General features: G+C 43.3%; 2 protein-coding genes and 1 long non-coding RNA gene across 3 annotated transcripts; 2 read left to right on the forward strand and 1 right to left on the reverse strand.

Moving 5' to 3' along the window:
* The first annotated feature begins 242 nt into the window (after positions 1-242).
* LOC131114954 (glycolipid transfer protein-like) lies at positions 243-3,236 on the forward strand. The gene is made up of 5 exons (XM_058064360.2): positions 243-428; positions 1,480-1,538; positions 1,611-1,744; positions 2,577-2,727; positions 2,806-3,236. Exons 1-5 carry the CDS (start codon positions 326-328, stop codon positions 2,986-2,988), a joined length of 630 nt encoding a protein of 209 aa, XP_057920343.2. The 5' UTR covers positions 243-325; the 3' UTR covers positions 2,989-3,236.
* A 482-nt stretch (positions 3,237-3,718) lies between these two features.
* LOC144901099 (uncharacterized) lies at positions 3,719-5,167 on the forward strand. Its single transcript, XR_013629270.1, has 2 exons — positions 3,719-3,924; positions 4,308-5,167. It is a non-coding gene; the product is annotated as an uncharacterized LOC144901099 (long non-coding RNA).
* Positions 4,921-27,592, reverse strand: LOC131109541 (protein FAM222A). The gene is made up of 3 exons (XM_058061682.2): positions 27,333-27,592; positions 16,860-17,031; positions 4,921-7,688 (listed from the first exon to the last, which is right to left on the reverse strand). Exons 2-3 carry the CDS (start codon positions 16,993-16,995, stop codon positions 6,448-6,450), a joined length of 1,377 nt encoding a protein of 458 aa, XP_057917665.2. The 5' UTR covers positions 16,996-17,031; positions 27,333-27,592; the 3' UTR covers positions 4,921-6,447.

Raw genomic sequence — 27,592 nt, forward strand, 5'->3', positions numbered from 1 at the left:
CTATGGTATAATATATATATATATATTTATTTATTTTTATTATATATTTTTTTTTAAATATATATTTTATTACAATCTTCAATTACAATTATTTTGTTATTTTTGAACAAGCTAATAAAAGTGACTGTGATTGGAAAGGGTTTCAGGAGGGAGGGACGCCTGGCGGTGAGATTGGCAAGCAGCCGGCCGAGGCTCCGCCCACCCCCGGGACGTTATTTCCGCGTTCTCTCTCTCTCTCTCTCTCTCTCGACTCGGGCTTCTCGTCGCCACATGACGTAGTCGTAGTAGTAGTGGGTGAAAAGAAGGACGAGGACGGAGCGGCGACATGTCTCTTCTTCTGGACAACCGCTTTGGACAGCTTCCTCCTGACAACTCCGTCAACACCAAACTCTTCTTGGAGTCTGTCTCCCATCTGCCGTCTTTCTTCGGTGAGTGTCCACTCCGTCCACCTGTCACAGTCTCACGTTTCATCTTATCGGTTCGTAGGCCAGTAGTGTTTTGTACTTAGTCTCGTGAGGTCCACACGCTGATCTGCGGTCAGCTGGGCAAGTCTTGTTGACACGCGTACACAGTACACGCATTGCATTCTTGCTAGGGTTGTGAAGGCTCATTGTGTTGTGGGTCCAACCTACATACTGTACATACACATACATTGTTACAGTTGGAGATTTATACAGTACACCACTGTTGCTTTTTACTTAACATTTAGTGTATTTGTAACTACTTGAGTTTGAATTATTTTGTGGTATTTATTTTAAAGTCGCAGTCGAACTTTCATTTACAAGCTTCACCACTAGGTGGATCAAATCCACTCGTAATTGTACTTTGGTCCACTTTTGTATTGTAATACATGATAAAATCTATAAGGTTTCTGATTGGATACAATGTGTTTGTTTAAATTGTATTGGTACCCCCAACGGTGGTAATTTTTTTCACTTTTATGCTTATTTTGCCATAGCCAAACTGTAATTCACGAACGTCACCACAAGGTAGCGCAACTGCACTCCTAATTGTGTTTTCCTGTTGTAATGCATGACAAAATACAGAAAAGGGTTGGTATTTGGTGTGTGTATGACAGTACTTGGGAGTGTACAATGCTCTAATTAAAACTACCCTGTCTGATAGTCTCACAGGCATGATCTACAAAAGGGCATAACCGCCGGGTTCTCCAGTTAGTGCTGGATCAAAAAGCCTTGGCATAACGACTGTGACTGAAGGCAAACTCTATAGTAGCAGTAGAAGTATCGTGTGTGGCCAGCATCCAGCAGATTTATCTACCTCTGCATGCACTTTAAAATGTTACTGCTTAACTGTTGGTATGATACTCGTGTGTGTTGCCCTTGCTGCGCGAACAGTTTACGTCTTAGCGCTATTACAACATTGGTTCTGTTGCTGCTGTATTGTGCAATGTACTGTATATGTTCATAAACAACCATGTGATGATTTTGTTATGCACTCCAAATCATTTTTTTCTTTCAGACTGCTTGGGATCCAAAGTATTCTCAGTGATCAAGTCAGACATTAATGGCAATATTATGGTAAGAGAGTGTATGTGATGCATTCAATACCATAAAATGAAGCCAACCTTCATGTGTGTATGCTTTTGTCAGAAAATCAAAGAAGTCTATGTGAAGGATCCAGAGAAGTACGTCACTCTGCAACACATCCTTGAGGCCGAGCGACAAGACTTGGCTGCTGAGTGGCCCAAAGTGGGAGCGACGCTCGCTCTCATGTGGCTCAAGAGGTGAGCTGGTGTTGATCGCTATCGGCCACAACATTAGAGACACCTCGAAAACTGGAACTGTAACTCGAAAATGCAACACAATGGAGAGCTGTGAAGCCTATGAGTGCATTCAAGAGTCAAATTGCATATTGAGTATGACAAATTTGTACATGTTGGCAGGCCTGCAGTAACACTGAAAGTACTCCCTGCCCCTCCTGACAGTTTACTATGCACCACAGGGGGGGCCGCCGCGCTATTTGAGAAGCACCGATCTAATGACAATACAAGAGAGGATGCGGGAAAAAGTCAGGTTTTATCTAAAGATGCAGTTTTGCTACTGAGAGGAACCAAATAGGTTAGCATTGCTAGCCTGCCGATGTTGGCATACTAGAATTTTTGCTATTTTCTGGGTATTTTCTGGGTAGACACAAATATAAGCACCACTGTCATAGTTGGCGTTAGCATGCTAATGTTAGCATTGTTACTATGCTAACATTAACATAGTAGCATTTTACTCATTTTCATATGTAAATACATATGTATATAAACACTGTTATGCTAGATGTTGGCATGCTAACGTTAGCATGTTAGTATTGCTAATACTAGTACAATACAATTTTTTAATCCCTTTTCATAGTTAAACACTTTGCACTATCATGGTAGGTGCTAGCATGCACAACAGTCAACACAAGTATTGTGCCTTTTCTGGAAATGACCCATTGCTTCGGCACATGCTTGATAGCGTTTTTGAGAACAAGTTTTTCTTTTTATTTAAAAAGCTTGTGGACATAGTCTAAAAAAGTTTGCTTAGTGTATTTACTGGCTATTGTGTGATACTGTTTTCGTCCTGCAGGGGTCTCCGTTTCATACAAATCCTGCTGCAGAGTTTGGTGGATGGAGAGCGAGACCACAGCAACCCCAACCTCATTCGGGTCAACATCACCAAAGCCTATGAACAAGCACTGAAGAAATACCACGGCTGGTTTGTACAGAAGATTTTCAATGTGAGTTCTTCTTTTGCTCTTATTAGTGACGCCTGGATTGCATCGATTAATACCGAATTTGCATTTCTTCTCTTGCAGACAGCACTATATGCGGCGCCCTACAGATCCAACTTCCTCAAGGCTCTGTCAAAAGGAGAGGAAGTGAAAGAGGAGGACTGTTTAGAGAACGTGCGTCAGTTCTTGATCAACTTCACTGCCACCGTGAACGCCATCTACGACATGTACATGCGCCTCGACGCAGAGCTGGACTACACGGTTTGATGTCAAGAGTCTGTATGAGTGAACTGGAATTAGTTTATTTGCGTCCTTTTACATATTTATTATTTATTTGATTATTGCCTTACAATATAATGTGAAGCCTTACACGTGTGACATTTTAGTGTCTTTTAATACAACTCTTACTGTCATGCGTCACCATTTAGTGCTTTTGTGTTTCATCATCAGATAATGTTGTCAAATAAATGCAAATTAAATATATTTACCAATAAAAAAAGAAGCATTTGCTTCTATTTTTTGTATGGTAATTTATTCAGTAGAGTATAGCGAACATTTGTGCAGCAGATTCCTTTTGTCATATAGAAGATCCTGTAGAGCCTGTCTGTCATATTGAGGATCTGATACTAATGAGGACCAGTAAAAAGACCAGCAGAGCAAGCTTTTTTTGCTGAATAAAAATATTAAAATTATAAATATTAAAAATAATATATTTTTATGTCTCTATCAATCATTTGGTGACGTAAGCATTTTAAGGTATGACTTAGAGATTAGTAGTGAACTGAGAAGTCCATCGTTTCCTAAATTGTAGTTATATATCCTCATTATTGCTACTTTTATGTACATTACTCTGCTTGATTTAACATATTTACATCCGATTTGTTTTTAATAGTGCTTGATTCTTTTTGAAAGTAAAAAAAGTCATGCGACCCCAAATACGTTGCAACAAACCACGTGACATGCCCCTCTTCTCTTATTGGCCAGTGGGCGGGCACAAGATATGACGAAACAGGAAATAAGTTTGTTAGCTTCGCCTGTGAATGAAGTGTCTCCAAAACCACACCACGGAGCAAAACTTGTTAAAATTAGTTAATTTGTTGATACTTTGAAGACATGAGTGAACTTGTTCGAACTATCGTTGGTGAAAAGAAGACATGCTGCTATTAGACAACAAGCTGACCCTACTAACTAAACCGAATATCGGTAAGACAGTGTTCTTAATCTGTTTACACGCTACACAAAGTTATGGCGTACTTTTTAATTTTAGGGGAAACGAACGCGCGTTTGGTTAGAACAACCAAAAACGTGCTTGTGCAAAAAGCAGGTAATCATTACTTCCTTTACTTTACACTAGAGGGCAGTGTTGGACTAGTTTGGTTATTTAGGTCGACAAACAAGTCATGGCCTTTGCTACATGTGATGTTAAACGTCCTTAAAGCATGTCCTATTGTTTTAATTCATCAGAAGATTCATAAGACTGGGAATGAATGATAATGAAATAATGGTTGATTTGAAGCACCACTTTCCTTGATTTCACTCCACTAATCCCACCACATCAATCAACCTTCCTCCCCCTCCTGTTTCAGGCCAGTTTATCTGAAGTATGTCCCCGGAGATCCGAGTGGCTCCTGTTCCCCTCCCAGAGGAGCCGGGCCTGAACTAATCGTCTGAACGAGAGAGCGAGCGAGCAAGGAGAGCATGTCTGTGTTCCAGGTTGGTTTATCAGCACGGCGCCCCAGGCCTGTCCTGACAGATAAATTGGATGAAAAACGCTCCATGTCCAAAGCTGGTACACAATAGGCTTAAATCGGCAAATCACTCCCTGACACTGCCTCAATGACAACAACAGTGACCTTTAGACCTGAATTATTAGTTTGATCAAGCCGATATTGCTGTTTTATTCCCAACTGTGAATTGGATGCCTTCCAGTTAGGTCATTTGTGTTGTAATAGATCCTCTAAAGGCCATAAGGTGTGCAGACAGGCGTGCAATAACGCGTCCTCATCCCCAACGCTAAAATGATTGTGTATTAACATGTCATTTACATGCATGTTGATGTATTCAAATGGCCTCGGCTTCAGCTTCCATCCATCTGGGCTCTAAACAGACCACAAAAGGTATTAAAATGATCTCTTTTCAATTTGCATTATTCATAGAATTTGATTTATTTATTTATGGAATCAGTCGTGCAGCCAAGCCAAGACGTTGCTAACATATTATATACGAGTCAAACTTGCAAGATCTTAATAAAGTAAGATAGATTGCTTAAAAATCACAGAATTAATTCATTGCTCCTGGATAGTACTGCAATAAAACCTAGACCAACGCCTCACTGTATTCATGTGTATAATGTATTTTATTTTGAATAAAGGGAAGTGACTTCCCTTTGTATTGCTAGCTAAATGTTGATACAGCATTTTTTGAAACCTCTTTTTGTAAAAGAAAATAACAGACATTGATAATATTTGGGTCCAGAAAATGTCATTTACTTGACAATTCTTATCAGGAAGCGTGAGGAAAAGGGGGCGGGGCTTTAAGGTCAGAAACTGCAAGTGTAGTCATTTCAACAACATACCTCATATTTATAGATATAATAATTGCACTTCTTAATAATAGACACTTTTCCGTACAGTTCAACAGGCAGACATATAAATAAATAAGTACTGAACCAGTGCAGACACACACACACACACACACACACAAGGAAGTACCCACCATATTTAGATTGTGTGTAGTATTGCCACAACATTCCAGAGAAGAACTTATATGTGTCAGCATACAGTCGCCAGCCTCAACATTAGGTACACCTGCACAACAAGATGACCAAAATGTGACCTCAGGTAACAATATAAAACCATCGAGGCCCCGCTAAAATGGTTACACTTGTTACCCTTAGGTCCCAAAACGGTCCTGCTCATAGAAATGTTTCATTGTCACCACATCATGTTGTTTTTAGCAACAGGTTTTTACAAATTAATTTAATATTTTGCATGGTTTTTGAAAATCCCTTTAATTTGAAAGTAGATTGATGAGGTTTTCACGGTAAAAGCATAATAATTCATCAGGATTGCAGTACAAATATTTGATTATAGTGGAAGTCAAATAGGACCAAATCTGTTCTGAGGGTAAGGAGTGTAAATATATATGAAAATAAAAAAAAAACATGACGACATTTTATCCAAATATCCTTAAAAGTGACTGAAATAAACAGACTTGGTAGGTTTGCTGTTATGACTGCGTTCGTAATGTTGTGGCCAGTAAAAATAATCAAAATAATAATGAAGTCAATCCAAGGCAAACAAGCAAGGGAATAATTCTGCAGCAGATGACATAAAAATGATGTTAAAATGTGACAGAATATTCATAGATGCATCCTGTACTCATCAGTAATGCATGACAAAAAAAATATTCACATCTTTTAACGCACACGATCAAACTATTTCTTCACCCCCCCCAAGAATCATATTGCGGAAGCCTGAGTGTAGACTCCTCCAGAAAGAGCAGCGTTACCGGAGGTCCTTTCAAGATTCAAGTAACTTTTTTTGTGTGTGTGTATATTGTTGTTGTAACCTGCAAAGTATTCACTTGTCATGGCAAATAATGAATAGTGTAGGTGCTGTAAATGAGTATTCACTGAGGAATAATGGCAGCTGAAGAGCAGATAACCCTCAATCTGGGGTCATGATTATCATTTTTCTGTCTTGGCGTTTGAGACATTGATGCGTTTCATCTGTAGACGGGGAGCTGAATGTGGGCGTGAAGATGAGGCGGGTGGTGGTGGTGGTGCTGCGTGGCACCGGCAGCCTCATAGCCGCGGCCCAGCATGCTCTCTTTGATGCAGGGCGGGTGGATCTCACTGATGAGGCACTCCAGAGACTGCAGACTTCTGCTGAGCGCCGCAGCGTGGCACGTACTTGCACCCGGCGGCCCGCAGCAGACGTTGTGGTCTGCGTTGTAGACCTGAGGGTGAGCGACAAGTGGTGTAGGCCGGAAATGCGTCTGGTAGTGGTTTGGGTGGAGGCGGGGATGCTGGGGCGCCATCGTACCCGTCGCTAGCACCTGAGGAGTGTAGCAGTCGCTGTTAGGCGTGGCGGCGACACTGTCCCAGAGCGGGGTGAAAAAGTGTCGCACGGAGAAGTGACCCTGCATGGCGGCGAGTCGCTCCTGACCCGCGTTAGGAGGTTGCAACCCGTACGGGAGGCAGCTTTCGGGTGATTGTCCAACCGCACCGATGCCGTACATCCTTGTCTGATATGTCTGCTGCCCCGCAATCTGATGCCGGTGCTGCCACGCCGTGTAGTCCCCGGCGTGGGCGGCGCTCTGCGTGGGCACCACCGCCCCGCTGAACGCCATACTGCTCTGCGGCAGTGGGACACCGGCGACGTAGTCCGAGTGGGCTACCGCTGCCACTGCTGCGGCCGCTCCGTCGACGCCACACTGCGTCGGCGCCACCCCGGGCCCTCGGGGCACCCTCCTCATTTGTCTCATCAGGCTCTGAACCTCTGCCAGCTCTGAGCGAGGGAGCAGGGTGGGATCGGCGGTGTTGGAACAAAGCGTCTCCCCTGGAACATCAGCGGGCTTACACGAGCTTACGTGATACGCCTTGTGCCTGACGGAGTAGCCGTTATTCTGAGTTTTATACGGCACCATGCAAGTTTGGCTATTTGTGTGTTTAGTCCTTTTGCCCTCAGAGTTCTTCACTACACCTTTGACCGCTGTCGGCGCCACCGCCACTGCCGCCGCCTTACCGATGGCCAACAAGCCTTGGTAGTAGGGCTGTGTGTAGGGACTGTAGCACTGGCCCGTTGTGTCCAGGCCGTTCACCATCTTGCTCAGCTGTTTGTGTTGTGGAACTCGGATGTCCGACTGAAAGATCTTAATGGATAGCGGGTTGTTGGCGATCTTCTTGGCGAAGGCGTCCAGCTCGGCGGGAGACGGGTACCGGGAGGCAACTGAGGGTGGCTCGTCTGGGAAGAAGGATGACAGAAGCGAGCGATTAGTGTGGTATTTATAGGTTATCACATGGTTTGTCTGGTATCAGGCCAGGTGGGGGCATGATACTGGGCCTGATACCAGACAAACCATGTGATGATCTTATTATCACATACTATTTAATCATGAGCTTATTATCACGTACTATTTAATCAAAAGACCATTTTGTTTCCAGAAAATGTTCAGTTTATTACATGTATTATATCTAAACAGTGTAAACACAATAATTGCAAAAATATTTCAACAATAATATTTTATCAACAGTCTTATCTTATCAATGTCTGACAATTAAAGTTCCATTAATCTAGTTTGGGTTTTTTGGTGACTGGAGAAGCACTAGGCACTAAGCACTCGTGCGCTGTTCTCTGATTGGTTGTTTGACGGGCACGATACCAGAGCAGCGCGCTCTGAGTGGACAGCTACGGGGGCTGATACTGGACATGGTTAAACTCTATATTTTATCAGTATCACTGCCCTGGGCTTTGACACAGTATCATTTCGGCCTTTTCCCGTATCATTCATGGGCGGTTTCTAGGGTACAGGGCCAATTAATACTGTAGTATGTGATCATTCCTAATACGTTAATGCTGTAATTATACTCGCCCTTCTGTCAATAAACTGAATAGAGATTTTCTTTGTTATTCCTGTTATTTGAGGTTTTGTTCCGGTATTTTCCAATCCCAGGCCAAAATGTGATGGAAACATTACAAGTGAATCAGCAGTAGCACTCCAGATTGAATTGTGAGCAAACCGAGACGGGATTTAAACTCCATTATTCTGGTCATTTCATGGCTGCTTAACACAGAGCGACGCAGTAAAGGTTGAAAAAGGTGGCCTCGTTTAAAACAATAAATGAAGCAGGGTTGTAAATTACAGCGGTTCATGAAGACAGAGGGCTCAAATTTGGAGTGGGCGGCGATCATAGCAGGTGAAGAGAATAGAGGCAGTAATCCGCAATAAAAAAAACCAAAAAAAAAACGACACTTCATTTAATTTTCAATAACAAAAGCAATTCCAGCTTAGCAGGGGAGAGCTGCCTCGCTCCCCGTTTGAAATTGATTTGGGAATTTATTTCATTTCAGGCCCACAGTGAGCGAGACTCTCCCTTCCACCCACCCTGAAAATGATTCAATCTATACCATCCAACCCACAAAAGAAATAAATTGGGTGTTTAAGATGGAGGAGAAGAGGCAAAGAAGGAGTGTTGAAGCTAACTAGTGGGGAATTCTACAGAGAAATACCACAAAGCGAAACATTGCTTATTATGTGGAGCACTACTGTGTGAAACAAAAATATCCGGGATGTCGGGAGAGACCTTAATACCGCTTACAATGGAATCTCTAAAGCCACCCGTACCGCGCTCGGTCCCACATAACACCTCATGAGTGCTCTGATCCGTGCTCAACTTCGGTATACTTCCCCACCCCTGGCAGGGTGCACAACATGGCTGATTCATAGAATCATAGTCTGTCCTTCTTTATCATGGCTAACTGGTTCCAGACCCGACCACGATGAGTGAATTTCCTTGAAGTGGGATTCAATACGGGTACCTCGAGACGATATACGAGATTGTGTCAACGAGAATAAGCTTTTAACATCAATTATAATTACTTAAAAAAAAACAAAACAAAACAAAAAAAAAACTTAAACTGTATTATGGGCGGCACGGCGCGCAGACCTCACAGCTAGGAGACCAGGGTTCAATTCCACCCTCGGCCATCTCTGTGTGGAGTTTACATGTTCTTCCCGTTCATGCGTGGGTTTTCTCCGGGTACTCCGGTTTCCTCCCACATTCCAAAAACATGCTAGCTTAGAGTGAGTAATAAGTAAGTAAGATTTAAGTAAGTAAGTAAGAAAGAAATACATTTCTGCCATGATAATATAACTTTTTATTGAGAAATATGCCAACATTTTGTTATTTTTTTTGCACAGATATTGAGAGGCTAACTTCTCCCTCCCGGGGAACCTCACTCCATTCACTTTTTCATTCACTAGCTGTTAAGTCCTATCGGTGTAACATTAAATATAAAATATTTTGGACACAAAATAGGCCATAATCAACCATGAACTGATCATTTATTATTAAAAACCGTGATCAAGTGAGGAAGCGATGTTCGAACCGCGATGTAGTACTGAAATGCGACTGGTCGGCAGTTCTTGATGATAACCTCCACCTTTCATCATCAGAATAAAACAAATGACACTTCAATGAATCTTAAATGTTGCGAAAAAGTCACAAAAATAAATTATGTAAATGATGAAATGTTTCTGGTGTACACTTAGGATCGTATCTTAGCCCCCTTACACACTTTTTGACAAATTGTTGGCAAGGACTTTACATGTCACACCAGACGTACACAATTTTTCCCAATTTCCCTTTTCGCTGGGGTCTGTGTGAAAGGCACAGTGGGGAAAAAAATGAAGATTCTATGGCCCTGGCTCTAATAACCTTTCTCGATGTTTGTGTAAAAGAGGCTACTATAATAATAATAATAATAATAGTGAGCTGTGATGTTCCATGATAAAAAACAAAAACAGTACAAGCACATATAGAAGCATTTCTGTACTTTTAGCAAGTTGAATATTTATGAACATAAATGACAAGAGTAGGTGGTTCTCATGGGGGGAAAAAAGGCGCAATGATGCATTCAAAAGCATAATTGCACAAAAGTGCTCTATTTTCCAGGCCGACCAATTACAGGAAAGACGGCTAATTTAGCAAGAAGAAATCAAAGATACTGTGTATAAATGATGACACACCCTCCCAGGATGTCTGGTTTTGTTAGGCCAGAGATTAGAGCTCTGTCAGTGGTGCCGAGACATAACACAGCTGCACTTCCCACTGCAGCTGCATCGGTGCATCGCTACTATGGAAACATCATTTGCTAATAGCACTGATGCTGGTATTTACACAGTTAAAAAGTGCTTTTAGTAATCCCTACTCAGAACACGTTTAAATTTTTTTTTTATCATCACGGTCAGGTCGGCAACCAATTAACTGTGATAAATAAATATGTATAACTATGATACAAAGTGGAGGGAACAAGTAAGGGAGATAAGATTGTTTGGTGCTCATAGGGACAATACACAACTAAATATATATACAAAGAAATACATTTCTGCCATGATAACATTACTTCTTATTGAGAAATATGCCAACATTTTGTTATTTTTTTTGCACAGATATTGAGAGGCTAACTTCTCCCTCCCTGGGAACCTCACTCCATTCACTTTTTTCACGTATGTATGAGTGGTTAGTGCGCAGGCCACACAGCTACAACACCGAAGTTGAATTCCACCCTCGGCCATCTGTGTGTGGAGTTTACATGTTCTCCCCGTGCATGCGTGGGTTTTCTCCCACATTCCAAAAACATGCTAGGTTAATTGGCAACTCCAAATTGTCCATAGGTATGAATGTGAGTGTGAATGGTTGTTTGTCTAGAAGTGCCCTGTGATTGGCTGGCCACCAGTCCAGGGTGTAGACAGCTGGAATAGGCTCCAGCACCCCTGTGATATATACCGGTGTATATTTTTCAGAATAGGCCCTAATATAGTAAGCTAACGTTTTTTTCACTTTCTGTAGCAGCCCGTTTAGGCGGCCGATGAGTCGGCCATAAAATAACTGTGGTTAAATGGATACTTTTATTGATCCCGAGGGAAATTTACAAACTAAGAACATCAATCATGTGTGTTTAATCTAAACCCCATTGATTTGCCATGACCATCCCTAATTAGGACAACCACAGGAACTGTTAATTGATTACCGTGCATGTCACTTTTGTCCATATAATCTTAAGTTTAAAGGTTGGCTTTGTTCAAAAACTGTAACATGCATGAATTGACTGCTGTGCACACCGATAAGCAATGCAATCAGAATTGGAGGTGGTTTCCAGAGCAACGGCAAGTGTTGTCAGGTAGGAAAAAGCACACAAAGATAATTAAAAGTCTGACCTTGATCACCCAGAAAAGCTGCACGCCGCACACAGGTCGGGAAAAACAACCTTTTTTTTTTGTCTGAGGGCGTCATTCTTAGTGACTTTACCCCCACTGCTTGTCTGATTGGAGTACATCTTTAAAGCTAATGACGCTGGATGCCTATGGAATAGTGATTGATAGATTTAACACTGTTATTTCTGTGGCGAGAAGGCCTTAAATCAGGGGCCTCAAACATGCGGCCCGCGGGCCAAATGTGGTCCACAGGACACTAGTTTGAGGCCCCCACCCTGATATGAAAGTTTAATGTTAGTGCAACCCGTGCAAGTTTGATATGGATGCTGTATGGTATCATGTACCCCCAAAAAATTATTACGTTTGATTAATGTTCATGTTAAAGGTTAAATAACTGTTAATAGTTATCCTCCCTATCCGTGTGGAAGTGGTAAGTTTTTGGCTATTTAAGTTGAAAGGAAATAACTTGAAGGCTACCGTTTAGGTCGCTAGCTCTCTAGTTTGCGAGTTAGCATGTGTCTCAAGACCCTGCAGTTGCGCAATATGTTGTAAATAAAAAAAATTATTTGTCTACCCACCAACTACATGTGGTTTCTTAAGTTTTAAGTTCTTAAGTTTATTTGCCGTTTTATTATTATTATTATATTGATTTATTACTGATTGATTCTTTATTCTTGATTTGTTTATTTGTCATCTTATTTTGTGCAGAAAAATAAAAATTAAGATATTTGAGAACAGTGGAATGTTTTATCAGAGCTTTTATTGTAGAAAATCGGAACCAAAGCACTGAAAAAGTTTGTATATTTTTCAGTTTTTAATAATGCGTTTTTTTTTTTTTTTTTTGGAAAACCTGATGCGGCCCAGCCTTGCCCAGACCCTAGCTCCATGGGCCCCCAGGTAAATTGAGTTTGAGACCCCTGCCCTAAATGATTGTGGCGCCATTTTACAGGGCAAACTCCTTATCCTGATTTCATCCTTGCATGCAGGGATCCAATCATCAACCCCAATCTTGGTCATGTATTGTGCATTATGCAAAGTGTGATATGTAAATGGTACGTCTTCAGTATGATTCCAAAGGGCGCCTTGAACAAACTCCTTGCTCTCTGCCTCTTTTTTAAAAACAGGCTAATCTTTTTCCCGTGGTCACACTCGAAGCCTACAGCAACCCTCCCTCCTTGCAGATTAGAGTGGATACCTCATTGTTTGGGAGCAGTTAGGAGTTAATCACTGATTTATGGGGCAAAACAAGCCCCAGAGCAAAGGGGGCTTTGGACAAGCTCTGCTGCACGACCTCCAGCTGTTAGCCGGAGAGAATGTTCACAATGAGGAGCCGCCGGATGGATCTTGATTCTCACATGAGATAACGCTCATGCATTATTCCGTGATAATTTTCCAAACGCCGCCATGGCGGCGAGCGCAGGTCTTTTGATTTCACGCCGAATCCTTATCTCGAGCACTTTGCTTGCGATAACACCAACGACGCCGCACACTTAATTACAGCGCGGAGAGTCCTGATATTTAACATAACAACCCCAGATGGAGCAAAGCACTATTTTCTTAAAATAAAAACTGGCACCGTTGCCATGACAGCATCCACAGTTGGCCTCTTAAGCCCGGTCATTAGAGTGTCATTAATTGGCCCTGCCTTCAGTCAACTGTTTCTTTGTCAGGCTGGCAAAACATGAAAACTTAATTTTTGTGATTACTTTTATTACAGTAATTACAGTATTATCAGTATGACCAACAATATTATACAAATCAATATACTTCAGAGTGATTGATTGGCTACTGATGATTGGTGTAAAAGCAGGTGATCGACATATGCCTTTCAATGACCTTGGAATTGGACTTTCCCCCCTTATATACGGCATCCCTAGTCAATAGCACTCGGTCCATCCCTCCTTTAGAGTAGTCAGTGTACAGCTTGTATTCCAGTATACATTTACTATTCACTGAAAATGACTCAGCACGCAGCCATTACTGTCTAAATAGCTGGCAACAACAGTGAGTACCAAGATAACAGTCAAGTTGGTCTGGGGCTGCACGAGTGCTGCCGGCACTTGGGGGGGGGGAACTACGGTTCATTGAGGGAAACTTGAATTCCAACATTCTGGAGACAAGAACTGAGCTGCATGTCGGTGCCTTGCAGAGGAAGCCCAAGAGGATGGAGTCCATGACATCCATGCCCAAGAGGGTTAAGGCAGTGATAGATTACAATGGTGCTCACACTCAAAAGTGACACTTTGGACACCAATGTTCACTCGTGTAGGCAAGAATTTAGACAACAATAGTGATGTGTTGACTAATTTTCAGTGGGTAGTAAACCTATACTGCTCTACAAGATGCACACTGACTACTCCAAAGTACATCATCAGTCATGATGTACTATATTGACAGTTACTATGGTACACATAATGTCATTGTATGATCATATCACCTTAAAACATTATAAAAAAAAAACAAACTGTATTATGGAAAGCAGGAAGTGAACAAATGTAACAGTTACTGATTGTAAAAGTACCAGATGGAGGGGTAGGATTTAATAAGCTTTGCTAGGGGCGGCACGGCGGACGAGTGGCTAGCACACAGACCTCACAGCTAGGAGAGACAAGGGTTCAATTCCACCCTTGTGTGGAGTTTGCATGTTCTCCCCGTGCATGCGTGGGTTTTCTCCGGGTACTCCGGTTTCCTCCCACATTCCAAAAACATGCTAGGTTAATTGGCCACTCCAAATTGTCCATAGGTATGAATGTGAGTGTGAATGGTTGTTTGTCTATATGTGCCCTGTGATTGGCTGGCCACCAGTCCACGCCCGAAGACAGCTGGGATAGGCTCCAGCACCCCCCGCGACCCTTGTGAGGAAAAAAGCGGTAGAAAATGAATGAATGAATGAATGCTTCTTCCTACTCCTTTTGGACATGTGGAACTGGGAACTGATTATGGGATGCACTCAATTGTAATCTGATGCATGTTCAAATAAAATAAAACCATTACTATTACCGTATTTAAGTTTAATTTCTGTAGTATTGTCCCTTGAGAAGCTACGGCATCATGCATGCTCTTCCTCAGAATGTCAGAGCGCATGTTGGAATTCATGTTTTTTCCCCTCAATGAACTGCAGCTCACCAGTTATAACAGCACTCATGCAGCCCCACACATCATGCCGCGACTAGCACCGGGCTCGACTGTAGGCAAGACACAATTATCTTGTTACTGACTAGTGTTTGTATTTTCTGTGGGGAGGGTTGCCAGTTAATGGCTCCCACTGGTAGCAAGATTGGGCCATGTTGACACTGGAGCAGGCTCGGTCTTGAACCCCCCCCCCACACACTAACCTCTATATTTATGACATCCATTCTGTAAACACGCTGAAATAAAAATACACCCTCATTCAGCCCCATTTTCACACGCGGCATGACCACGCGCTTGAACACTTAGCGGTGTGTGCGCCAGGAGGCTCTGGCGAACACTCCTCGGCACCCGTGTCACTCTTCATTTGTTTCCGTGGCGCTTGGCCCAGCTTGGGCAAAGTTTCCCCCTCTCTTAAGCCGGCCTGAGCAAGGCCAGCAGCACGGGGGAGAAGAAGAAGGAGGAGGAGGGAGGGGGGGAAAGCATTTTCAGGCCGGGCTTTCAAGCCAAGATAAGAAAGCGGCGCGTTCATTCACTCCCAATCGCATAATTCCTTACAGTGGTTTCACAGAAATGGTCCTCTTGGGTTTGCGTGGCCGGGGAGCTTTCATGTCCATTTATTGACAGCTAAAAATGGAAATGGCTTTCAAAAGCGCAGCAGCAGCGACTAAAGGCTTGTCCCCATTTTAACTGCATCAAACAACGACTCATTTAGAGAGGAGGCCACACAAGAGAGAGCTCCCATGGGCGAGACACGCTTCCTCCCCCGCTGGGCTGGAAATGCCAGCCTTGGAGGGTCCAAGTCCCTGCAGGTGAACGGGATGAGAAAGCCACTCCTGGTTCTGCCCAAAGTGAGGCAGGGCCTTCTGTTCCAGCGTTTAGAAGACAAGCTCTCCACTGATTTCTAATTAATATTTCATTACAGGCAAGGCAAAGATTTCACCCAGGGAGACATGTCTCTTTACTGCGTCTGATCAGAACCTTTTTAATAGGTTCTAAGACTGGAAACCAGAACCTTATGATGCTGAGGTTTTGAACATTCAAGGGAAATGCCATACTGACCGAAATATAGAACAAATGCTCTTTTTCAAAAGCCGTTTTTGGAATAAATATTTCAAAACAAAATTACAAAATTATTTAGAAATCAACGGCGGTCCAGTGGTTAGCGCGCAGACCTCACAGCTAGGAGGACCAGGGTTCAATTCCACCCTCGGCCATCTCTGCATGTTCTCCCTGTGCATGCGTGGGTTTTCTCCGGGTAGTCCGGTTTCCTCCCACATTCCTAAAACATGCTAGGTTAATTGGCCACTCCAAATTGTCCATAGGTATGAATGTGAGTGTGAATGGTTGTTTGTCTATATGTGCCCTGTGATTGGCTGGCCACCGGTCCAGGGTGTACCCCGCCTCCCGCCCGAAGACAGCTGGGATAGGCTCCAGCACCCCCGCGACCCTTGTGAGGAAAAGCGGTAGAAAATGAATGAATGAATATTTTAGAACACAGAAAACTTGTTTTTTACGACCTCCTAAATACATTTTTTACATTAGAGTGCTCGTACAACTCAATATAGTACACATAATAAGAGTAAATAAGCCATTGAAAACATAAATAAGACTCATATGTGTTGCTATAAATGTGTTCCCTAGTGGAGCAGAGCGAGTGGTGGACAGGAAGTGATGTCAGTTTGCCGTGGGTTAAAGCCACAACAGTAACCCGTGTTTTTATTAGTTTTTATTACCGTGATCAAGTCTAGTGATTGTGTGTCTCACTGAACATTACAGTAACATTACTGCTATCTAGTGACTAGTGTAGAACACATCATCTTTGAATGTGTATTGTACTTTATTTAGACATTTTTATCATTCATTTGCTTAACTATGCATATGTTTTCACTAATAATAATTTACTAATGAAATTTTTTTTTAAATCGTGATAGTGAAGCCGTGAAATTCGAACTGTGAAGTGGCGAGGGACGACCGTATAAATAAATAAACCTCTCAACAACTTTCTTATATTTGGATCAATGAAATATGTTCCAAAGTCAAACAAGGAATCGGTAACTAAGACTCACCTTTATGTGTGCATGACTGCTGCTGCCGTACCGGTAGCAGCAATGGCGGCGTCAGGGCATCGAGTCTTTTTGGTGTGCAGGTCAGATGCTGTGATGACGAGGCCAGGTTCTGCCGTCTTTGAATGCAGGCCAGCATGATGGCGCTCTAGGGCTGCACCGAGCCTGGGCGGATCTATTTGGGGAGCATCAAACAGTCGTGAGCTAGGAAAATAGCAATAATGAATAAAGGTGTCATTTGTTCTCCTAAAAGTACACTCCTAGCATTTCAGCAACCATCTTGTCAAGAAACGATACAGAAATAAACTTTGTATATGCTTTAGAGTAGTCAGTGTACCACTGGTGTAGCATATACTGTAGATTTAATATCCACTGAACATGAGTTGGCGGCACGGTGGTCAAGTGGTTAGCGCGCAGACCTCACAGCTACTATTGTATGAGACAAAATTTCAGTGTTTATTTTTCATGGTTTCACTTATTTCTTCCACAATGGAAGCATTAACGGGTGACACGGTGGTCGAGTGGTTAGTGCGCGGACCTCACAGCTAGGAGACTAGGGTTCAATTCCACCCTCGGCCATCTCCATGTGAAGCTTGCATGTTCTCCCCGTGCATGCGTGGGTTTTCTACGGGTACTCTGGTTTCCTCCCACATTCCAAAAACATGCTAGGTTAATTAATAAATATTATATAAATAAATAAATAATAAAATAATTAATAAATAATATAATTAATAATAAACTCTGAGTAATTATTTATTATTATTATTATTATTATTAATAAATATTAATTCATTAATAAATCAATTAATAATTAATTGGCAACTCCAAATTGTCTATAGGTATGAATGTGAGTGTGAATGGTTGTTTGTCTATATGTGCCCTGTGATTGGCTGGCGACCAGTCCAGGGTGTACCCCGCCTCTCGCCCAAAGACAGCTGGGATAGGCTCCAGCACCCACGCGACCCTCGTGAGGATAAGTGGTAGAAAATGAATGAATGAATGAACACGAGTCAGCCATTATTGTTATTAACAGCTTGTGAGTACCATGATAATAAAATCAAACATGGCGGTGGTGGTAGATCGCAGGCTGAAAAACTCTTCAATCTTGCGAGACACATGATGCCAGAGGTTGGACAGCAGATGTCGGGCGTCTTCCAGCTCGGCCATTTGCGAGGTTAGCCAAGTCTTTCTTCCTTCTGTCACGCATAAAAGCGTGAAAAAGGCCACAAGTTGAAGGTGCACAGGCGGCTTAATCTTCATCCCTCTCCTGTGACATCCGTTTCAGGGATAAGCGACACAATGAGGCCCCGGAGAAGGCTCACTGGGGGCGATAAAGGCCCAACGTCGCTTTGCCGTCCATCTGCTCCCCCCCCCCCATGGTGTTCTGATAAGGATGTTTTGGCAATGGTTTTGATTTTCCTATCTTGCCCGTGCGGATTAGGAGATGGCGCTCTTGTAGGATGATAACGAGGTCAGGAGAGGAGGGATGGGATGGAGGGGATGGGGGTGGGGGGCTTTTAATAGCTTTAAATGTTAACTAAATTTTGACGACAGAAATACACCTGGCAGCTATTAATGTGGCGTCAAACTGCCTCCAACTGGCAGAAAGAAAGCTGCTTTAAGCAGCTGACAATCTGCGACTGCCTTTTCCTGAGATGATTGGGTTGATAGCAGGGTTGGCACTTTCTGCAATTAGCAGCATGCGCTCTGGCAATAACTGGGCACAAAATCTTGTAATTACAACATAAACAACAGAGATTTAATGGCACTCATTTTAGAGTGAAAGATGACCAGACCGGAACATTTTTTTGGAGCCTAGGATGAGGGTAATGCTTCCATTCATTCATTCATTCATTCATTCATTCATTTTCTACCGCTTTTTCCTCACAAGGGTCGCGGGGGTGCTGGAGCCTATCCCAGCTGTCTTCGGGCGAGAGGCGGGGTACACCCTAGACTGGTGGCCAGCCAATCACAGGACACATATAGACAAACAACCATTCACACTCACATTCATACCTATGGACAATTTGGAGTCGCCAATTAACCTAGCATGTTTTTGGAATGTGGGAGGAAACCGGAGTACCCGGAGTACGCACGGAGAGAACATGCAAACTCCACACAGAGATGCCCGAGGGTGGAATCCAACTCAGGTCTCCTAGCTGTGTGGCCTGCACGCTAAACACTCGTTCATCTTGCAGCCTTTGCGGGTTTCACTTTTGGGTCATTTTGAGTCCGTCCTTTTTTCCCTCAATTTCTTCAACAGAGAAGTGCGGGGCTCTTCTACGTAGCATTGATAGCAATTATGCAAACTATTATAGAACGTAAGCAGGCCAGCTCTTATCGGCTAATCCAGAAGTAATAGATTCTATTTAAAATGTATGAGAGGGGTATTTAGAGATGAATCCAGCAGCTGCACTGCAATTCTATTTCTATTTCGGTCAGTGTGTCAAACTACTATTAAAACAGCATCCAGCACGCTACATAATACGCAATTCATGCTACAATAAGAGGCTGTTATTCATTGACCGCGCCTGCCGCCATCACTCCCCGGCGCCTTTTGTCAATCGTTTACTTCCACCTAAATTAACCTTTTTTTTTGCCTGCAAATCCGCTCTTCCGCACTTCCTGAGTAGAACATTAGCATAGCACTCACATGCTAATGCAGCCAGAGAATGAATTGACTGCTCATATTAAAGCCTTTTTTTTTAATTTATCTAATCATTAACTGGGGCTCAGAAGTAGAGTGATTGTAGGAGGGATTGCAATTAGTCGCCATATTTGCCGTGACCCTGGAGGTCACAGGTGACTCCAGGGGGTCAGGCAGGTGCGCCATTTTCTGCATAATTTACTGGAGATCTTTCTCATGTACTCCACAAAAGTCACCGTTACACCACTCAGCAAAAAACTATAAAGCAGCCTGCAAGCTAATATTGTATGAGACAAAATTTCAGTGTTTATTTTTCATGTTTTCACTTATTCCTGCCACAATGGAAGCATTAACGGGCGGCACGGTGAGGGAGTGGTTAGCGCAACCAGGGTTCAATTCCACCCTCCGCCATCTCTGTGTGGAGTTGCATGTTCTCCCCGTGCATGCGTGGGTTTTCTCCGGGTACTCCGGTTTCCTCCCACATTCCAAAAACATGCTAGGTTAATTGGCCACTCCAAATTGTCCATAGGTATGAATGTGAGTGTGAATGGTTGTTTGTCTATATGTGCCCTGTGATTGGCTGGCCACCAGTCCAGGGTGTACCCCGCTTCTCTCGCCCGAAGACAGCTGGGATAAGCTCCAGCACCCCCGCGACCTTCGTGAGGAAAAAGCGGTAAAAAATTAATGAATGAATGAATGATTAAGACCGGCCTGCACCGAGTGACCAAGTGGTTAGCGTGCAGGCTAGGAGACCCGAGTTCGATTCCACCCTCGGCCATCTCTTTGTGTAGTCTGCATGTTTTCTCCAGGTACTCCGGTTTCCTCCCACATTCCAAAAACATGCTAGGTTAATTGGCCACTCCAAATTGTCCATAGGTATGAATGTGAGTGTGAATGGTTGTTTGTCTATATGTGCCCTGTGATTGGCTGGCCACCAGTCCAGGTTGTACCCCGCCTCTCACCCAAAGACAGCTGGGATAGGCACCCGCACCCCAGCAACCCTCGTGAGGAAAGAGCGGTAAAAATGAATGAATGATTAAGACCGGCCTACACCGAGTGACCAAGTGGTTAGCGCGCAGGCTAGGAGACCAGAGTTTGATTCCACCCTTGGCCATCTTTGTGTGGAGTTTGCATGTTCTCCCCGTGCATGTGTGGGTTTTCTCCGGGTACTCCGGTTTCCTCCCACATTCCAAAAACATGCTAGGTTAATTGGCGACTCCAAATTGTCCATAGGTATGAATGTGAGTGTGAATGGTTGTTTGTCTATATGTGCCCTGTGATTGGTTGGCGACCAGTCCAGGGTGTACCCCGCCTCTCGCCTGAAGACAGCTGGGATAGGCTCCAGCACCCCCACGACCCTTGTGAGGATAAGCGGTAGAGAATGAATGAATGAATGAATGAATGACCAGTGTTTATCGGTCCTTAAAAACAGCACAGCCCTCCCGTCCCATACAGGATCTTTGGCTCACGTTAAATATGACATGATGGCTTTGCTTTATGACTATATTATCCATTTGTTGAGCTGGCAGTGGGCAGTTAGGTGCGAGGCTGTACCGGATGGCAAACACCAAATGTTGGCAGCTCTGATGGACAGGATTTGTTTGGCATTGTATTAAATAGTTGAATAGTTTCCGTAACAGAAGGTGACGGTTTGCACTCCTAAAAGACGATTGTCTTTTTTAGGACTGGGGGGGGGGCGTGTAGTTAGGACTTTGGCGAAAACAGTACAAATTTCATTATTATCCCCCCCAAAAATGGAGCAATTAAGTGGAGTTGTGTGAGTTGTGGACAACCTTGGATGCCAGCAAAATCCAAGGTAAAAGAAACACACGGCATGGGGTCTTATCTTATCCGCGTCCCGGTGCGCTCTCTGGAAGGACGATGTCCATGCTGTCCAACCTTTGCAGAATGCCTTGACTTCAAAACGCTAACAGATGGTGAAAATGTTTAACAGACAGATAAGATATCCTAATGTGATTGTGTTGTTGGGGAAAAGTTACAGTGTACGGTATTGTTAAAGATCACAGATGAATTAAAATCTTAGCAGCCAAAAAAATGGCCATAACCTTATGATAACCTCTCAAAACAGGAAGAGGAAAATAGGCCACAAACTGTGGGAGTCCTTCAGCAGACGCCTCTCTATTTCGAACCAATGCATTAACTGTAATTTGACAGCCCGGGTTATTAATTTGAAGTAATGGCAGGGCGCCACCGTGTAGACCAGAGGTCTCAAACACGTGGCCCGCAGGACACTAGTTTGAGGCTCCTGCCTTGATATGAAAGTTTAATGTTAGTGCGGCCCGTGCAAGTTTGATATGGATGCTGTATGGTATCATGTACCCAGAAAAAATTATTACGTTTGATTAATGTTCATGTTAAAGGTTAAATAACTGTTAATAGTTATCCTCCCTATCCGTGTGGAAGTGGTAAGTTTTTGGCTATTTAAGTTTAAAGGAAATAACTTGAAGGCTACCGTTTAGGTCGCTAGCTCTCTAGTTTGCGAGTTAGCATGTATCTCAAGACCCTGCAGTTGCGCAATATGTTGTAACTAAAAAGAGTATAAATGTGACTATAGTCGTGTTTTGTCATGTCTACAGGGCTCTAATAATGCTTTGTTCATTTTAATCTGAAAAAAATAATTTGTCTACCCACCAACTATATGTGGTTTCTTAAGTTTTATTAGATGCCGTTTTATTGTTATTATATTGTTATTATATTTTATTTATAACTGATTGATTGATTTTCTTTATTCTTGATTTCTTTATTTTTCATCTTATTTTGTGCAGAAAAATAAAAATTAAGATATTTGAGAACAGTGGAATGTTTTATCAGAGCTTTTATTGTAGAAAATCGGAACCAAAGCACTGAAAAAGTTTGTATATTTTTCTGTTTTTAATAAATGCGTTTTTTCTTTTTTTTTTGGAAAACCTGATGCGGCCCAGCCTTGCCCAGACCCTAGCTCCAGTGGCCCCCAGGTAAATTGAGTTGGAGACCCCTGGTGTAGACAAAATAAAGATTAGCCGAACTCTAAGATTAGCCTGGCAGCCCCGGCCCCGGCCCCTTCCCCGATGACCCGCAAGGGGCCCCAGTTCTTAACCTCCCACCCTTAACCCCTGTTTGGCTGCCCTGTCATCCTATTGGAGAGAAAGGACTAATTAGACAGATTTCAAAAGATAAAGCAGGCTGCCTGTAATTGCACATGACATGTCTCCAGCAGCTAAAAGGTGATCACAAAAGGGCGAATGAGGAAAAATCGCTAAGCAACCGAGCCGGGGGGGCATTATCCCCTCCGTAAAATAGAAAGTCTGTGCGCCTGGCTAAAATGTCTAATCAGGCTTTGTACTAGCTGGGGTAATCATCAGCGCGGTCACAGTTACGCCGAAACGCTTCATTCACAGTACTTTGGCTCCAAGCGAGCCGGAGGCAACTTCACAATAAATCAGCGCTGGCTTTTTTTTTTTTTTTTTGCCTCATAAGAGAGCAAAAAAAGGAAGTAGGCAGCTGAATGACAAATCCTCTGCACTCACACAGGCTGGAATTACTGCTGGGCTGTGATGGGAGATCAAGAGGGAAGCCCCACAGGACACCTGAGCTCCAGCTCTTCATATTTCACCCACACTGGCTTGCCTTCTGCAGTTCACTGACAAGTATGCGCATTTCTAGGTGTGGTGTTGAATCTAGTAGCTGAAACACTTCCTGCCATGACTTGAGGCACTGATTACAGCTGACGCCACGATGCAGTATCATGAAATACGCTAGTTTTCGTCTCTCGGGACTTGACGATGACTGAAAGTCATAAATATGTTTTAAGGTTAATTAGTGTTCAATTTTACTTTTTTGTGAACAGGCAATATGAAATATTATCATGCTGCTCGTCAGTCATTAAAGTTGAGAACGCGCTTTATTATTTTAGCAGCGTAATATCCGTGGTTAACTTATTTTTGCGCTTAAGTGCAGTTACACATGTCAAAAGGTGAGTTGAAACAAGACCTGTGCAGTTCATACATAGTTCATGATGGCCACAGTTTGACCTTGGAACTGATTATTTTTATTTCCACTGCTTAAAAGTACTAGATGACGCAATGTTAGGATAAACCAAAATGCTTTGAAAATGTCTGAAAGTTGAAATGTAAAATGAACATTGGACTGAAACAGGGTGGAAGAGTGGTTAGCGCGCAGACCTCACAGCTTGGAGACCAGGGTTCAATTCCACCCTCGGCACCCATCTCTGTGTGGAGTTTGCATGTTCTCCCCGTGCATGCTAGGTTAATTGGTGACTCCAAATTGTCCACAGGTATGAATGTGAGTGTGAATGGTTGTTTGTCAATATGTGCCCTGTGATTGGCTGGCCACCAGTCCAGGGTGTACCCCGCCTCTCGCCCGAAGACAGCTGGGATAGGCTCCAGCACCCCCGCAACCCAGCAGTAGAAAATTAATGAATGAATGTAGAAATGTGGACTGTAGGAATTGAACTGGCAACGTCAGTTGCACTCCACCACCTGAGCCGTGTCACATCCTATTAAAACGGTTTCCGCAATGGGCCCGTTTTTCAATTAATCAGGATATAATAGTCCCACAAATGAAAGTGTGAAAATATGCTGCAATGTGAAATAAATGGAACAATAATTTGGAAGCTGAGCTGAAGCTACACCGAAAACGCCGTTAAAGCAAGCATTTCAAGAATGAATGCATGTATGCAATGTATATGGGGCGTGGCTCCTGGCTCAATTAATCAGAGTTAATTAATCTGTTCAAATGGCCCCTAATCAGTCGAAAGAGGACAGTGACTTCTGTCATAACATTTTATAATGCATGATAACTGCCTACACAGGAATTGAACCTGCGACCTTACATCACATGTAATATGAGGGATCAAACCATCATCTTTCAGTTTGGAAGGTGACCACTCGACCACCTGAGTCATGTTACCTTGTAGAACATGAGCAATGTAGTCAGTAGAGGGAACCGTTTCATGCGTCCATTTGTTTTTAGTAGGCTAAAAACGGCAGGATTTAAATGTTGGAAAATAAAACAACCCTGAATGTTGAAATCTTTCAACCAATGGGGCGTGACTCCCCGGCTCAATCCATGACAATTGCTGCTATTCTCAGTTCAACCATCGCCCCCCCCAATTGGTATACAGGTGGTGGCGGCGAGAGGACAGTGACTTCTGTCTGATGTTATATAACTTTATACAACATGATGAAGGCCTATATGGGAATTGAACTCACATTATCCGGGGCAGAAACCAAGCACTCTACCGCCCTAGCCATGTCACCTTTGTAGAATCAGCTAAATGATTCAGTAATGTGAAATTATTAAGGCGTTCACATTCATTTTACATAGGAAAATTGATTTAAACAGTAAATGTGAGAGGACGGTGACTTCTATATGACGTAATGTCATTTTTATACAACATGATTAAGACCGGTCTGCACCGAGTGACCAAGTGGTTAGCGCGCAGGCTAGGAGACCTGAGTTCGAGTCCACCCTCGGCCATCTCTGTGTGGAGTTTGCATGTTTTGTCCGGGGTCTCCGGTTTCCTTCCACATTCCAAAAACACGCTAGGTTAATTGGCCACTCCAAATTGTCCATAGGTACGAATGTGAGTGTGAATGGTTGTTTGTCTATATGTGCCCTGTGATTGGCTGGCCACCAGTCCAGGGTGTACCCCGCCTCTCGCCCGAAGACAGCTGGGATAGGCTCCAGCACGCCCCACGACCCTTGTGAGGATAAGCGGTAAAAAATGAATGAATGATTAAGACCGGTCTGCAACGAGTGGCCAAGTGGTTAGCGCGCATGCTAGGAGACCTGAGTTCGATTCCACCCTCGGCCATCTCTGTGTGGAGTTTGCATGTTTTCTCCGGGGTCTCTGGTTTCCTCCCACATTCCAAAAACATGCTAGGTTAATTGGCGACTCCAAATTGTCCATAGGTATGAATGTGAGTGTGAATGGTTGTTTGTCTATATGTGCCCTGTGATTGGCTGGCGACCAGTCCAGGCTGTACCCCGCCTCACGCCCGGAGACAGCTGGGATAGGCTCCAGCACCCCCTGCGACCCTCGTGAGGATAAGCGGTAAAAAATGAATAAATGAATGAATGATTAAGACCTAAACAGGAATTGAACCCTACCACCTACAAACTCTACCACCTTTGCCGTGTCACCTCTCATTAAACTTATTGGTAAACTTACACTAGTTAATGTTGACATTTTGATCCCATGGGGAAATGTTGGTTCCAGTAACATCAACAAGCCAGCCATAGCAATAGCAGTAGTAAAAAAAAAAGCTATGAAAATACAATAATAAAAGCCTTATTCCATCTTTTAAAAATACATATTTACATATACATTAGGCTAGTGTTTCCCAACATTGACAAACAAAAAAATGTCACAAAACTGATCTACACAGGTTAATGATGCAACTCCTCACAGCGCATTTCATTGTTCTGCCTGTCACTTAAATATGACACTCCCATAAATGGCCGACTAGATAGATGAACAAATAGTGCATCATTTTTGGACCATTCATTCATTCATTTTCTACCACTTTTTCCTCACGAGGGTCGCGGGGGGTGCTGGAACCTATCCCAGCTATCTTTGGGCGAGAGGCGGGGTACACCCTGGACTGGTGGCCAGCCAATCACAGGACACATATGTATAGACAAACAACCATTCACACTCACATTCATACCTATGGACAATTTGGAGTCACCAATTAACCTAGCATGTTTTTGGAATGTGGGAGGAAACCGGAGTACCCGGAGAAAACCCACGCATGCATGGGGAGAACATGCAAACTCCACACAGAGATGGCCAAGGGTGGAATTGAACCCTGGTTTCCTAGCTGTGAGGTCTGCGCACTAACCACTAGTGCCGCCCCATTTTTGGACCAATTAAATGGAATTTGATGATTTCCTGAGGCACCTGATGATCTCACAATCAGTGCACCAAGCAGGAATGATGAGTGCATGCTTCATGTTCAGTGTTCGGTTTCAGTGCATGCTAAATTATTTGCAATTTGATTGCTTTTGAAGAGGAAATGACGGGAAAGAAAGAAAAAAAACAGCTGCAAGATGTGCACATTTCTCCCTTTTGGTTACAAAATAGCCCTGTAATCCCACTAAATTGCACTTCTATTTGCCTTTTCTTCCATCAGAGGCTGTGACACCCCCCACCCCCACCCCACCCCCCGCCTCTGCTGATAATAATAAAGGCCAAGGCACAGACAGGATAGAATTTCACACCTGGCCAATAACAATAATCATCTTTTCAAGCCCTTCGCTTGTTGTGCTGGAGGCTACCACTGTGCACCCGTCCTAGCAGAGGTGCTATCAGCCCACTTCCGGCCTGCACACAATGGACGTGGAATGGAGAGGGAGACAGAGTGGGGTGCTGAATGACCCGTGATAAAATACTTCAAAGTGCTTCTCGGATCCACGGAGATGCTGCTGACACATGAGGCGCCTTTCATGAGGAGCACAAAGGCACCATCCATCCTCCTCACACACATGGAGCAGACACGCAGTGTATGGAACTACTCTGCCCCCCCACCCCCCACCACCACCCACCCCCATCTCACTACTCTATTTAGATCCAGTTTGTTATGCAAATCATCCGTGTCACATTAGAATAAGAAATGTGAGCTTATATTTTGAGCCACTAATTTATGATCATTCATGTAAATAAGATACCTCTAATATAAACACCAGACACGAGCTTTAATTTTTTCCAGCTGACCTGAACGCATCTTCACAAACTTAACATGCTTTAGTTAATACGCTGTTAATAAATGAAGATATATGCCAAATATTTTTTTAAAAGGACTTACTGAGTTGTCTCTTCTCATACGGCTGCTTTATCTTTGGTTGTGTGTCAGTATATTCCTCCTCGAAGGCAATCTAGACATAAATTCCGCGATATGCACCGGGAAGCATATGGCTACTAACTCCATTTAACTCGTCAACATAATCACCACATGAATGGTTTTTGTCTGTGTATCTTGTTGCAGCTTCCTAGCCGAGAAGGTGCCGTGCGACACTCCGAGAGACGTCCGTTGGGGGAAATGATAGTCCAGTACGCTAGTGATGA

This window comes from Doryrhamphus excisus, linkage group LG10, assembly GCF_037039965.1.
Source record: "Doryrhamphus excisus strain RoL-2023G ecotype Guam linkage group LG10, RoL_Dexc_Guam_v1.1, whole genome shotgun sequence".
Lineage (NCBI taxonomy): Eukaryota > Metazoa > Chordata > Actinopteri > Syngnathiformes > Syngnathidae > Doryrhamphus > Doryrhamphus excisus.